Source organism: Piliocolobus tephrosceles, chromosome 19 (assembly GCF_002776525.5).
Source record: "Piliocolobus tephrosceles isolate RC106 chromosome 19, ASM277652v3, whole genome shotgun sequence".
NCBI lineage: Eukaryota > Metazoa > Chordata > Mammalia > Primates > Cercopithecidae > Piliocolobus > Piliocolobus tephrosceles.
Genome location: NC_045452.1, coordinates 33,546,163 through 33,561,009, shown reverse-complemented (window position 1 = coordinate 33,561,009; position 14,847 = coordinate 33,546,163). Strand labels below are relative to the sequence as shown.

General features: G+C 55.7%; 1 protein-coding gene across 1 annotated transcript in view; it reads left to right on the top strand.

The window, feature by feature from the left end:
* The window catches only part of PCBP3 (poly(rC) binding protein 3), a 169,080-nt gene that overhangs the window by 127,878 nt on the left and 26,355 nt on the right, over positions 1 to 14,847 (top strand). Inside the window, exons 3-7 of the mRNA XM_031934597.1 lie at positions 2,624 to 2,778; positions 4,642 to 4,665; positions 5,641 to 5,673; positions 6,025 to 6,141; positions 13,982 to 14,147. Coding sequence (XP_031790457.1) covers positions 2,624 to 2,778; positions 4,642 to 4,665; positions 5,641 to 5,673; positions 6,025 to 6,141; positions 13,982 to 14,147 — 495 coding nt within the window. The remainder of the gene's footprint in view (positions 1 to 2,623; positions 2,779 to 4,641; positions 4,666 to 5,640; positions 5,674 to 6,024; positions 6,142 to 13,981; positions 14,148 to 14,847) is intronic.

Here is a 14,847-nt window from a genome sequence, read left to right as displayed (position 1 = left end):
GGGCCCCGGGTGTAGACAGGAAGGGAGGCAGGTGAGGGCCCCGGGTGCAGACAGGGACAGGGATGAGACGGTTGGGGGCCCAGGCCCTCACGGGATGACTGTGCCTGTCTCTTCTTCCCCTCCCATTGCATGGGCTAAAATGTGCTAAATCTCCAGCACTGGACAGGACTGAGGGAGGGACCTGGATGGACCAGAGCTCTGCCTGTTTCTGGAACACAGTGTGGGGAGGGGTGGGCAAGCCTCAGAACGGGCTCCATTCTGGGGAACGGCCAGTCGCACGGGGCCTTGGATGCCCATGGTCAGAGTGTGGGCTGCTGCAGGCTCCACTTCAGCCCTTCATTTCCTGGTAGCCACCAAACTGCCCCATGGACTCTGGGCAGATGGCCAGTGTTAGCTGGGAAGGACAGCAGCAGCCGCAGAGGTGACAGCAAGGCCAGGGTACTTTGCAGATGGAATGGACGGGTAGGTGCCCAGGGACAGCCAGGGAGCAGCTGACACCTCGTTCACCCTGGCCTTCCAAGTGGTCTGCAACGCTGGGAGCTGCTAACTGGAGCAGAGTAGGTCCTCTGGGGTCCTGGGCACTGAGTCCCAGGTGACCCGCACTGCACAGGACAGCCCCTCACTCACGCTGCCCTTGCAATGAAGAGAGGTGCTGGCTGCAGCTCGCTGGCCTGTGTGACTGATGGAGGCTGACAGCCTGGAGCCCCAAGCACCCCTGGCAGGAGCTGACCCACTTTCCCTTCCCTCGGCTGGAAACCTTGACATAACAGATGGCTGCAGGGCCCTGCTGTCCCTCTGATAGGGAGGAGAGTTTTTAATTAAAAAGGAAGCACAGAGCTCCAGAGCGGCCACAGCGAGATCCAGTCCATGTGTGCTGGTCCATCGGTACCCACAGGTGAAAGGCTGCAGCCGGACTTATCTCAGGGTGCCGGTGTGTGCGCAGAGGTGCTTATTGGGCCATGCCATGCACTGGAACTGATGCTCTTCTCTCCTTTCTGAGACCTTTCTACACGAATGCACTACTTAGAATGAGTCACCGAAGCGATGGCATGAGCTGTGCTGTCCAGGGGAGCTGTCCGTGGTGCCAGAAACGGCCTCTCTGCTTTTTCCCCCGGGAGCTGCCGCTGCCCACACAAGACTGTTTGGCACTTTAAATGTGCTTGTGGATGTTTAGTTTTAAACTGAAAAAGCCACATGGGGCCGATGTGCTGCACAGTGAAGCAAGAGCATTCGTATGCAAGGATGATCTTCAGAACCCTTTGTGCTACGTGAAATCCTCGTTAAATGCAACGTGAAAATCCTTGTCCTTCAAAGTGTCATTTTATTACAAATAATAATGTAATAAAATTATAAATTAATACAAATAATGTTACAGATAACAATTTGTAATAAAATTGCAGTAATTTTGTGATAGTCTGAGTGTGTTGATGAAGTGACCTATACATACATTTTTAAGCACAGTAAGCACGGGTGTAGACAGTGTCAGCGCGGGTGTAGACAGCGTGTCACTTTGTCAGTGCAGAGGTGCATCCGAGGCTGTGGCTCCACCCCAACACCTGTGGCTGCTCTTTGCAGATCCTCCTTACACACCACACAGGCAGTTGGAATGGGCTTTGCCTCTGTGTTATCTTTGTGTTTTTCTTCTACCTTATTTTTAACAGAACTATTTTATTGAGAAAAAAGCCCTTTGTCCCATCTTTGAACCCATAGCCTCTTCTTCTGTGTGAACCGGTTGAATCAAAGGGCAGTGTCCAGGCAGCTCGATGATGGTGGGGGTGCGGCTTCACAGGGTTCTGTTCCTGGTGGATTTTGCGAGGCAGCCCCCCGGGTGAGGTGTTGCTCTTCAGGGAAGGACTCGGTGTGGAACTGACTCTGCAGAGCCCCGTTCCTCGAAGCAGGGTCCCCACCGTGCCACACAAAGTCGCCCTGACTATCGCACAAGCTCCTCACCTTCACTACCATCATTCTTTGCTGGTCAGTCATAAAATGAGGCCTTAATTTTGCCCAGTGGGCTCCGTCAGTTCGCTGAATGACAGCACACAGCAGTGACACGATGACTGCAGACAGCGCTGTGTGCGTGGAAGGCACTTGCCGAGAACTGCCAGGGACACCAGCTGTTTGGCAGCTTAGTTGACAGGGACTAAGTCACATGAGAGCATGAGGGGATGAGGATGGCAGGCTCGGGATGTGAAGGGCCAGCTCCTACACCCTGGCGAGGGGACTCTGGCACCCCGCAACCGTGTGTTGAGGCCACAGCAGAAGCAGGGGGGCAGAGCCGCAGGGCGCTGGGCCTATGAGATGCGAGCCCCCAGGGCCTCACAGGGGTAATTCCTGCCAGTCTCTGGCTGCTGAGAGAGGTGCTCCTATGAGCCTGGGCAGATGCAGACCTTGGCCAGGAGCTGCAGTGGCCTGCCCAGTGTCAGGAGGGAGGTAGCCGTGGGGCCTCCCTGGAGACCTCTCCCAAGGCCCTCCCTTGAACTCCTGCGTACCCTTTGCCAAGCATGCGAGTCCTGGTCAGCACGTGGCAGGTGGGCAACCCCGTCCCACTGCCACCCAGAAGGCCCCTGGATGTGCATGGGCCATGAGACTCTTCTCTAGCAGCAGCTGTGCCTTCTTTCTCCAGGTGACGCCTTCTGGGCCCCATCTGTCCTTCCTCACAGCACCCTCAGCGCCTTAAGCCACCACCCCCAGCCACAATTTGGCAGAAGGATGGAGTCCAAGGTCTCAGAAGGTGGCCTGAATGTGACCCTTACCATCCGCCTGCTGATGCATGGAAAGGTAAGAGGAGCCGCCATTGGCACCGTAGGAAAGGCGGCCACAGCAGACAGAACCCAATCCTGCCTGAGTCTTTGGATCATTTTTTAATCTTATGTTAAGCAATCTCAAACTTACAAAGCAGTTATAGGTACAGCCCCTTTGAGACTCAGTGCCAACCTGATACCTCCGGCGTGTTTCCTACCCACAGGGACCTTCTCCAGCACAGCCACACACAGCCATCAGTGTCAGGGCACCCACACGGACGCATTCCTACCACTGGCTCCCTTCATGGCGGCCGCACAGCATCCCCTGGCGCCGTCTCGAGTCCCTTCCGCCTGGAGTGGATGGTTGGCTCTGACTCTGCGGTTGACACTTCGCAGTGTGTGTGGAGCACCTGTACCTTGCTCTAAGTCTCCTGGCCGTTGGCAGGAGCACAGCAGCAGCTCTGCCCTGGGGTGTGCCTGTTGGCCGCTCCCAGGAGGCTCCTCGGACTTTCAGAGCGTGTGTTTCTATCCTCCGGGAGGCGGGTTGCCGTGTTCTTCCCCGGCTCATCCTTCCGTGACCACGTGATTTGCTCCGAGGCCCTCACTGCCCTGCTTTGGCCAGAACCCCAAGGCCTGACGAGTCCCTGTTCCTACAGCCCCATCCTGCTCTCTGTTCATCTTGTCCTCTTTGTCCCAGGCCTGGAACCAGCCACTCCCTCAGTAGCTCCTGTATGTGGTGGCATGTTCTGGAAGCCAGAGCGCATGGTGCTCCTGGCTGCTGTGGGTCCCGGGCTGCACCTCCGCAGAGCACTTCCTTCCATGTTCAGCTCTCTATATGGAACCCCAGTTCCAGCCCCACAGCATAGGGTCCCCCAGTTCTTCCTGCCTCAGGTGTGCACCATGAGGAATCCAACTGCCAGTATCTGTGTGTGGCCTCCCTCCAGGAGGAGGATGGCAGAGGCTCTGGGCTCTAGCCCCACAGCACTGGCACATCCTAGGTTTCCAGAAGACAGTCTCCTCCTGAGGGAAGGTGGTGGTGCCCACACCCAGAGCGTTCATTCCTGCAGTGGAGACAGAGGGACCTGCCTCTCTGACTGTGGGTGTCAGGAGCCAAGGCCCCATGGTAGATGAGGCTCTGTGAGGCCAGGTGCACAGCCCCATCTCCAGCAGCAGTGGCCATGCCACCCAGCTGCACTCTGGGGGGGAGGTGACCTGGTTGACAGGGGCCCCTCCTTGTGTCCAGTATCCCTCTCCCTCCACGGACCCCTCTGCACACCGTCCTCACGGCCTCCCTCTGCCTCCACAGACCCCTCTGCACACCGTCCTCACAGCCTCGCAGAGTCACCATTGCTGGCCCCGCTTCAGGTGATAGGCAGAGTAGCACCCGTCAGCTCCGCCCCGCTGCTGGACAGGGAGACACTGGGCCACTCAGCACAGTGGGGAGTGTGTCCCAGACCACCTCGGGCTCGCCATCAGAACTGTGGCAGCATCTTCCAGCATTCCTTTTAACAGGCTGCCTTTTAAATAGCAGTCATGGAGCACTAGCAGTGCTAAGTTTTATTTGAGTCACACAATGGAAGGAGGCTTTGTTTTTCACACATTTCTTCCAGGGTTTCCTGGCAGCCTGAGTGCGTAGGTGATGCCCCCTGCCCCGCCCCGGGGCAGTTAGAGTCAGCCCATCTCTGGCCTGGTCAGGTGGGTGCCAAGGAAGCCCCGGCTCAGGGCCTCTGTAGAGGCAGCCTGGCTTGTACACACACACCCCGCCCCCACCACCGGCAGATTCTGAATTCTCCCTTCTTCACTCACACAGGGAAGGTAGGCAGGTTTCGGCAATGTCTGCCTCCAGTGTTTTCCTCCTCCTGCTCTATGACATCATCTTTCTGTGATTTTTTTCCTGCAGGAAGTTGGAAGCATCATTGGGAAGGTAATTATTGATGGAGTCTCTGCCTCTGTTGGGGTCTCTGTGAGGGGATGGTGAGGACGGCAGCCTCGTTGGGTGCTAGGTGGCACCCAGTAGGTGCGCCTTTCCCAGTAGGTGGGTGGTCTGTGTTCCATGAAGTCAGGACCCCAGAGGTGTCACCTTTATGCTGCGTGACATTGAAGTTGGTCCCTGGCTCTGTGCAGCCTGAGGGGAAGGGGTTCTCCCCAGCTGGTCGCCTCGCTGCCCCCTGCCCGTGGCCTTGGTGGCCAGCCCTTCTTTCCCGGTTGAAGACTCCACAAAGAATGATTTCTCACGCGTTCTTCAGCCGGCCGTGTAGTCTGGGTGGTCTCCAGGAGTGCCGGTGGAGGCGGCAGCCCCCGGACACTTCCTTTCCAAATCAGGGCTGGCCCAGGGGAAGTAAGGCCCAGTTTGGAAGCCTGCTGCCCCGGGAGGCTGAGCAGTGAGGGCCACCTCCCCGTCTTTGTCACCTTTTCACCACCTCCGGGGGTCCTGTGTCCTTCCCCTCAGTCCCACCATGGGGGCGCCTCTAGTAGGTCATTGTCCCGGCTTCCTCCCAAGCGCTTGAGAGGGCGCGTCTCCGAGAGTCACCACCTCTGGGAGGGCGAGCCAGAGCGCAGCCGGCCATGCGGGGCGCCTGAGGGCACGCACACTGCCACGTGCCACGAGTGAGCTGCTCTGGGGAGTCAGGTCAGACCTGCACCACCCTTGCCAGCTGTGTGCCCCTAGGTGGGTGCACCTGCCTTCCTGGGCCTCAGTTTCCCATCTGAAATGTCCGCCAGGGCGTGGTGGGCATGAAGCCTGGCCTTCTTAGTGGAGAGGCTGGTCTGCTCCCCCAGCGCCGGTGGGAGGCTCTGCTGTGTGGGCACATGGGCCAGGCCGCTCCCCACCCACCCTGGGCTGCATTGTCCTCAGTGCCAAAGGGACGCCTTTTTCTTATTGTCTAAATCTTTATTCCAGAAAGGAGAAACTGTGAAGAAGATGCGTGAGGAGGTGAGTGTGGTGGGTCCTCACCTGTCTGCAGCCGTTCCCGGGTGGGTGGGGAGGGTCCCCAGACTCTGCCCCTGCTGACATCCTGCCTGTGCTCTCAGCCGGGGCCTGTGGGGAGTGCAGTGTGGGGCCTCTTTCCCCCTACTCAGGCCTCCTGTGCTTCCCTGTGGGGAAGGAATCCGTTGGATTCCTTTTGCTAATTAAAATTTCCTTGTAAAGGAGATTGTTGAGAAGCATTTTACTGTTCAGTCATGGTTTGCCAGTCAGCGGACAGAGGCATGTGTTTGTGTCAGTTGTCAACGGACTTTGGCCCCCCGGCCCACTGGCCCAAGGGTTTCTCTGCTCTCACCCTAGAGTGGTGCGAGGATCAACATCTCAGAGGGAAACTGCCCAGAGAGGATTGTGACCATCACAGGCCCCACAGACGCCATCTTCAAGGCCTTTGCCATGATCGCATACAAGTTTGAGGAGGTAACCTGCACCCCGGGCACCTTGGCCAGCCTGGCGGGGGCGGGCCTGGTCCCAGCTGGCTCCCTGGGCCTTCTCCCCTGTACCTGGACTAGGGGATGCCCCAGTCCGCCCAGGCAGCCCCATAACAGCTCTGGTTCATCTGGTCAGGGGCCAGTGTCCCTCTGTCCTTCTGAAGCCAGCTACTCCCGGCTGTGTGCCTTAAGTCCCCCTCCCTCAGCTTCCCCAGACCCTACCCTGGGGCACCTAGCATGGCCTCAGAACACCCCACCCTTCCCCCCGGGGCACGCAGCCTGGCTGACTCTCAGGCCCCACCAGCACCTCCAGCCTCCAGCCAGCTCTGCCACATGGCTCGCGACAAAGCCCTGGCTGGCACAGCCCTGGTCCTCAGCCACACAGCACCATGCCTCTGGGCCCCCCACGAGAGCTGATGTAGACTGGCTTAGATATGGACGGTAAAGGTAGAGACCATCCGTGTTGGTGGTGGTGATGAGACAGAGAGAGACAGAGACAGAGAAACAGAGGGAGAGAGAGAGGAAGAGGGAGACAGAGAGAGAGAGAGAAACAGAGACAAGAGAGACAGAAAGAGACAGAGAGACAGCGAGAGGGAGAGAGAAAGAAAGAGCAGCACTTCTGTGTATTCTGTCATTGAGTGAATTTATAATGTCTTCTATGTGTTTCTAATTTTCTTGAAATTGCTGGAAGTTAGAGATGCATTTAGTGTCTTTGAGGGGTGACCATTAAATAATGAGGTGCACTTTGTGGGAATAAACAGAGAGCCCTCAAAGGAGAATGGGCAGAGGCTCTTTAGTATTCAAAGCTGGCCATGGTGGTGGTTGGTGCCATCTTCTGTGCTTGGCTGAGACTCAAAGTCAGGCAGGAGGGGAACTTCGGAGTGGGAGAGGAGGGGAGGGATGTGCCATGGGGGAGGCAGTGGGGCTAGAAGTGGGGCATCCCATGTGACTGGCTGGGGGAGTGTGTGAGGCCTTTTCCAGTGGGTCCTGAGTTGGAAGTGGGGACGCACATGAGGGAACCTGACTGCTCAGGGCCGAGTGCGGCAGAGGCTGTGGCCTGGCCTCCAGGGCTGGACGCTGCAGACACTGGGGCCAGTGTTCCCCTATCATAGGTGGCCTGGCCACTGTCTGGAGGTTGTTTCTTAGTTTCCCCTTTTAGCTACTCTCTCATTTGCAAGAGGGTAGCCAGTTCAGGAAAGGCTAGAGAGCCAGGTCATGCTGCTTAGGGATGGTTCAGTTGCCTTTTTGGTCAGCTGTGCTGCAGGGTCCTCTGGATCTTTCTGTTGCCGAGTCGTCCTGGCCATTGTCTGACGGGAGACTGATGGAATGCAGCAGACCAGCATCGTGACACCAAGACAGAAACAAGAACAACCAAGTCCCCGGATGGTGGTGAGACCAAGAGCGCTGTTACCCAACCCAAGGCAAGAGGACACATCCCATAGCCATGAGGACCAGCCTTGGAGAGCCTCGTGGCCGCTCCTTAGGGTGCTGGGCAGCCCGCTTCTGGGACCTTCGCTCTACAGGTGACGTGCAGTGGCACAGATGCCAGTATGGCTGGCCAGCAAGAAACCTGGAGAAAAGCAATTACCTACCGCTGCTTATGCCAACACATCTTCCACCCAGGGCAGGCGGTGTCCCAAATAACTTCTGCCGGAGTTGGCGATGTGTTTCTGACCGCAGTTTCTGCCTGTGTGATTCCCACTGTGGGAGACACTCAGTCATCCCTCCCACAGGGTACACAAATAATCACAGGTGGCCTGGTTTTGGAACTTAAGTTTGAGTCAGAATTTCCAGCTGTGGAGATTATAGAATTAGGGTCTTTGTATACAAAGAAGTTTCAGGATACCTTTCCTAAGGTGTCTGAGTTATTCATCTGAGGCCAGCAGGGCCTGGTGACTGGCCCCAAGAAAGCAGTGTCTGGTGGAGGCATATGGAGACTGGGGAAGGGCTGTGGCTCAGGCCAAGAGGTTAGAACCGAGGCCTGCGCCCTCCAGCTTCAGTTGGGACCTGTCTTTGTTTCTCCCTCGTGGCCAGTGTTTAACGGCTGGTTGCCCTATGCAGGTTGCTGAATTTAAGTTTCAAATGACCTGGGGACCGAACAGTAAACTTTAAGAATTGGTTGCTTTTCTAGGAGAAAGGGATGCTAACAAAGTCACAGGTGATTTGTTTAGAGTCAGTTGTCCATGTAGATGCAAGCAGAAAGCATCAGCTGTCCTCCCCCAGGGTCCCATTTGATGAAATTGGCATGTCTCGAGATTTTCCTCCGTGGGGCCTGGTGGTGGGCGGTGTGTCCAGTGGTCAGTGAGAGCGAGGGCAGTGGTTACTGTTTGGGATAATCAAGAATGGCATTAGAATGAATATGTGTTAACCTAACAATTTTCATAAAGTGAAAAGAAAATAGAAAAGGGACCGTCACCAGAGGTGGATGACAACCAGGGGCCCGTGGAGAATGAGAGGGAGAATGATTAAATGTAAGCAGATGAAAAAGGAAACAAATCAGACAGAGGTCTTGTCAGGACATCTGAGCAGAAACTGGCCCTTGTCCAAGGTCTTCGGCTCGCAGGAAGGTCTCAGATCAGCCGTCTGTTTCTGAAGAATGGCTGCTTCTAGAGGATCTCAGAGAACCTCAGTTTGAGGTCCTGTATGGGAGTCATTTTCTGGTTGTGTGGAATTCTGAATCGCCACTTTGGCTGTGAAATGTGAAACCAAGGACTGATTCCTTGGAGTTTCACTGCTGGATTTGTTAGCAATACCTGGTAAGGCCCCTTCCAATGAGGTTAGAGAAACAGATTTTCTCTGATGTCCCTTCCAATAGACAAAATCTCCTGGTTGAAGAACCTAAGGAGGATGTTTGGGAAGATGTCATGGGAAGCAGCCGTAACCTACGCTATTACGTAGGTTACGTAGGGCTGTGCTGAGTCCTCTGCAGTCATTTGCTATCTCTGCCTGCAGCAGGACAGAATCGAGTATCAGGAATCCCTAAAGGTACGAGCGCTGCAGTCAGTCCATGGAGGGAGAGCTGAGGTGTCTCCAAGCGAGCAGACTGTATGGCCAAGAAAGCTCGGATTCGGAGTTTTCATCTTTGGGTCCCTTGGTTTTTCCAGAAGACTGGGGATGGTCAGGACAGTGTTGTTCTTGAGTAAGGGGTAACCACTCACAGAGTTCTGTTATAATGGTTCGTGTAAAATGTATTTCTCAATCACTTCATGTAAAAGTTGGTATGCTTCAGCTTGGAAATACAAAATCACGGAATTTTTTTTAGCAACTTTAAGGACTACAGCTTTTAAACAAGGAAATGCTTCAACCCATCCTGAAAACAGACACACAACAACGAAAGCATTTCCAGTCCCAGGTGGATGCTGGTTAAAATCTACCTGAAAGTGTCCAGAGGGCCCTTGAGGCGTCGCTCTGGGGCGTTGTCTCACCCTCACACCATGTCGGATTGTGCTGTTGACAGATACCTGGCCTGAAAAGAACCTCAGCAGTCTTTGTAAAGCTTCCCACCGATGCTGACTGGAGATGTTCATCCATTTGTCTACGGCATGAGGAGTAGTTTCATGGATTGACTTAGCTAATACCCATTTGAAATCATCCGGTGCCAAAGCCAGCTGTCTTGAGAGCACCAGAAAAGATTGAGTAAAGGTACAACCAGAATTTTCAGAATTTGTCCGTTCTTCCTTTTCAAAATCAGGGGCGAAGTGTGGAAATCTCACAATGGCCTGTTTGCTTGCCTCCAGAGATCCAGCCTTCAAGGCTTAGCTGGAGTCAGCCGTGGCCAAAGCACTGGTGGGGCAGAATGACCCCCCAGGGCACCTCCTCCAACGTCCGCATCTCCATCTGCACTGGCCTCGCGTCTGCAGTCACCACCTCTCTAGGAAGACGTGTGCCTAAGAACTCAGCATGCGGCCCATGTAGGGTGGGCTTCCAGCAGAGTAAAAGCCCCTGTTTCCAGAGCATCCACCGCCACGGGCCCTTGGCTAGTTAACAAGCGCCGGCGAGTGTGATGAGTTCTACATCTGACAGACTTTCCCCATCACAGGGGACTGTGCCGAAGGAGAGCCAGGTTAGCAGCAGCACACTGTCCCAGCCTGCTTGGGCTGCCATTGCAAAATGCCACAACTGGGCGGCTTACACAGCAGACACTGGTTCTCTCACAGTCCAGGAGGCTGGAAGTCTCAGATCAAGGTGCCATCAGGGCCGGTTCCTCTGAGGCCTCTCTCTTCGGCTTGCAGACGCCACCTTCTTCCTGGGTCCTCAAAGGGACACCCCTCTGTGTGTGTCAGTATCCTTGTCTCCTCTTCTTACAAGGACACGAGTCAGATTACATTAGGTTCTACTGTAGACACCCCATTTTACCTTAGTTACCTCTGTAAAGCCCCATGTCTAAACACAGTCACACAGAGGATCAGGGTTTCAGTGGATGAACTTGGTCCGGTTCTGTAGCACAGGCCCTGCTTGATCACCTCCAGCTTCAGTTGTGAAGTAGGACGTTAGGCTGGGGTTCTCAGCAGGAGGCTGCTAAGGCTGCAGGTGGGTGGGGTCCCTCCACAGGCTTCCTTGTCTCTGAACAAAGGAGGGCATCACCAGGACTGAACTGAATTGCTAGGGAGATTTAGGTCTTCTAGGTCTTAATGAGCAACGGGAAGAAGCAGGAGAGGGCTTCAGTGACCCCCAGGGTGTGACTGTCCAGGTTCATCGCTGTCCTCCCCAGTGAGGGAAAACATGCTCACTCTCCTGGTCCAGCGGCAGCCCTGGAGGGACAGCGCGAACACCCACCACCACGAAGAAGGTGGCTTTGGGAAGAATGGACAGCGAAGCTGTGTTTCGGTTCAGTACACCTGGGAAGTAAGGGAGAGTGATTTTGTTGGTGGCCCTGAGGTCTGCAGCAGATCAGTATCTCTGTTCGGTGTCTGTACTGGCAGGACTGGCACGTCCCAGCGGCTGGGGTCGGGTCGGGAAGGCCTTTGGGTAGGAGCCGTAGGGGTGGGGTCAGGTCGGGAAGGCCTTGAACAGGGGACGTTTATCAGTAGTTTAAGCCCTTCTTTTGGATTTGGGGTCACGGGATTGTGGAGAATTCCGGGTCATGTTTTGGTGGAACCTCTCGGAGCCTTTGAAGGCTCTGCCCCAGTCATTTTGCCTGTGTTAGTGGGATTGTGTCAGGTGCAGCGTCAAGACCCTTGTCTGGAGTCTGCACCCACCTCATGAGGCAGGGGTCTGCCCAGAGCCCACACAGCCTGCCAGTGGGCCGAGGAGTTCTCCGGGAGCTCAGGAAACTGTCTCTGATGTGCAAATTTAAGATGCCTTTCCATTTTCAAGCAGAGTCTCTGCCTACTAAACTTTCAGGGGTGGAGTCCCAGAGCAGGAATGAATGTTTTCCAGGCAAGGGCCCAAGGGTTAGAGTTCAGGGCTGGGAAATAGGGAGAGAATTTGAAGCGCCTTCCAGGGTGTGGTGTACCTAAACTGAGGAGGAGGATGACATGAGACCTTTCTGCAGCTCGGATGCAAGAAGAGTCGCCATAGCCACCGGGAGGATGAGGAAGACGCCCTGTGTCCAGCATTAGTCACTCTGAGGGCTGAAGGCCAGGTGGGATGCCAGCTGCCCATTCCTTCCCGGGCTCCCTCACTGCCTGGACCCAGGATCTTTCTGTGTCTCAGTTGTTATTTCTGGGGATGGGATCATCTTTTCTCTGGCGTCCTTTCTGAATGCAGCAGCTATAATGAGCATCCTTGTCCGGCACTGGGGCGGGTGAGGGGCGCCTAGCTCTCTGATCTGCAGGAATCCTGGCTCATTTTTGTTCCAGAGCTTTTTCAGTGTGTTCTGCCAGTGGCTGTCATTCAGCAGAAGGGCTATTCCCATCCCCATTTCTGTTTTCACGTGGGGTTTCACTGCACTGACCTCATGGGACGACAGGGCTGCCCTTACGCCAGCGGGCCTTGAAGGGTAGAGACAGTCGAGGTTGTCGGAAGGGACTTTCTAGTCTGTCCCCAAATCTCCAGTTGTTCCATCTTACAGCTGTGTTTGTGATTGTTCTAATCAGTTCCTACTGGGGATGTTTTAGGCATTTAGGACTTTGCTGTGGGACCTTTTTTGATCCTTGGGTTTATTTGTTGACAGAGTTCAGGTACTCTGGGTCGTGTGCAACCAAAACAATTCTAAATTCTTCTGTTGGTCATTGCAGGTCTTGTCTGGGTGTAGGGAATCCATAAGTATAGCTCTGAATTCAGCTCCAATCCAAGGTTTAGCTTCTGGAGTTGCCTATTCACCTGGCTTTTGGGGGGGTTGGGTTTTTACAGGCAGCTGGCATTTGGGGGTTTTCGGAGGGCTGGAAAAGATAGAGGTGGAGTCGATGGAGGAACTGGAAGGGAAAGACAGGGCGGGGAGTGCTGGGCAGGGGCAGCGGGAGGAAAAGGAGGGGAGAGCTTACGAGCCTGGGGGTCTGGTGTGTTGCTGATGCCTGCCAGGTTGCTGACCAGCTTTAGCAAAAGAGTGTTTAGTGAAGCTATTTTTAAATCAGAACTTCATGTGGAGGCCTCTTCATACCAATCAAAAAATGCTGCCCATTGGGCCTGAAAAAATCTTATTATCTTTCTTTTTTAAGGTGCCTCTCAATGAACAATTTTGTTAAAGTCAAATGTTCCCCGGGGCAGCCACGGAGGCACAATCATCCTTGGGGAATTGAAACCACTTGGAGAAACAGGCACCAGAATTCGGGTTGCAATGAGCCCATTCGAGAGTTTTCCTGGGAGAGGAGGGGATTGAGGCATGGCCCATGAGAGCGGTGGCTGGAAGTGGGAATTCAGTGCCCGTGCCTGGGTCTCAGGTCCCCAGCCTTGACACACAGAGGCTCTCCCCAGCCTCCAGCAGGTACAACACCGGAGAGAACGCTCTGTCTGGGTCACAGTCAAGCTCCCAGCACAAAAAATAGACACATGGGAGCACCGTCCTGTTTCCTTGGTAGTCTATAGCAGTTTGTCCAGGCACACACTGACCCACGCCTTGTTTCTAAGAAGAGGGCACTTTTTATGGAGACCAAGGTGTGTTGCCCTGAATCGTAGCTCAGGCATGATGGACCCAGAGCCAGGGGTGTCCTGGGGGAGCCTCCGTGTCCCTGCCTCTGCCGAGCTCTTTACCGCGCTCTGCAGCGAGCTCCAGGCCACAGCCTGGACACTTCCCATGTAGCTGATGGAAGCCCTGTCCCCCATGGGTTACCAGCCTGAACCCAAAGCCCAGCTCCGTCTCCTGGGTGTCAGGACCACGAGCCAAACACCAGGCTGCCCAGGAGGGTGGACACTGGCCCACCCCCGCCTCAGCCTTTGCTGCCCCCTCACACTTCCACATTAACCACACATCTCCTTCCCCAGGCCAGACCCCAGGAGCCATTCTCTGCCCCCGTACCCTCGACACCCAGTTGTGGCCTGTCCCCGGCAGCCCTGCCTCACCTGGCCCTGGGCATCTACCCAGCCCCGCTCGTCTCCAGCCTCCATTCTCCCCTCCCCTTAGGCCAGTGTCCACACTTCTGGTGTCAGCCTGTCTGTCCACACCCCCTGCCCACCAGGTCTCCACGACCAAGGCCAGACCTGCCCCAACCCCACTGTGGCACAGTGACCATCCTGCCTTGCCGTCTGTGTGCCGTGTTGGGCCTGCCCGTCCATCTCAGCAGCATCTCCTGGTCCTCCCTGGCCTGGCCTGGCCACTGTGTCCTCGGCTGTGCACGGGAGGGGCTCTGTGGGCTTCTGAGCGTGGGAAGTCAGGACGCACCCCTGCACTCCTCCTGCTTTCTCACTGGGTGAGGCCTGATGTGCTGCCAACACACATGTCTCTCCCCTAGGATATCATCAACTCCATGAGCAACAGCCCTGCCACCAGCAAGCCCCCAGTGACGCTGAGGCTCGTGGTGCCTGCCAGCCAGTGCGGGTCCCTGATCGGCAAAGGAGGCTCCAAGATCAAGGAGATCAGGGAGGTAACAGGACCTTCCCAGCCTGGGCCGCTGCGGGGCCTTTAGGCAGGCTGCGGATGGTGGCCACAGGTCAGGCAGCCTTCCTGAGCCTCATCCCTGCGGTCTGTAAGCCCAGTGCTGGCCACGCAGACCCCACAGCTCCAAGTCCGAGACAGGAACACAGGACCCATGAGCAAGTGCAAGTGTGCTACAGGGACCCGGCCCCCCACGGCCCGCCCACAGCCCCCCCTACTGCTCACCTATGGATCCTGCCCACCAACTGCACACCTGTGGGCCGTGCTGGAGACAGAGAGGAACTAGCTGGTCGCATGGCTCTGGGCAAGGGAGGCCCTGGGCACTGGGCGCTGTATCTGCTCCCTGTGAGGGGCCTCCATGGCACCTGGAGACAGCCCTGAGCCATCAGCCTGTCCTAATGGGCAGAGTTTGCAGGTGTGAACTTCACATTCACACGTTTGTCCCGTTTCAAGGAAAGCCTGAATCCTTTCCCTACGCGGCGGGGCAGCTGTCCCAGTCTTCATTTCCTTTCCCAAGACCAGAGTCCACCTTCCTCTGTGACCTAAAACCCCACAGAGAATTCCATGTATTTGAAAAGAGTCATTTGTCTCCCTGAAAATGCCTGTGGTTAGATGCCTCCTGTCTAGCCTTGGCCAGGTGTCAGTTGCACCTGAGGGAAGGCACAGGGCCGGGTGCCAGGCTGTGGTGGCAGCAGCAGCACGGGGGCGGTGCTGGGATGGGGC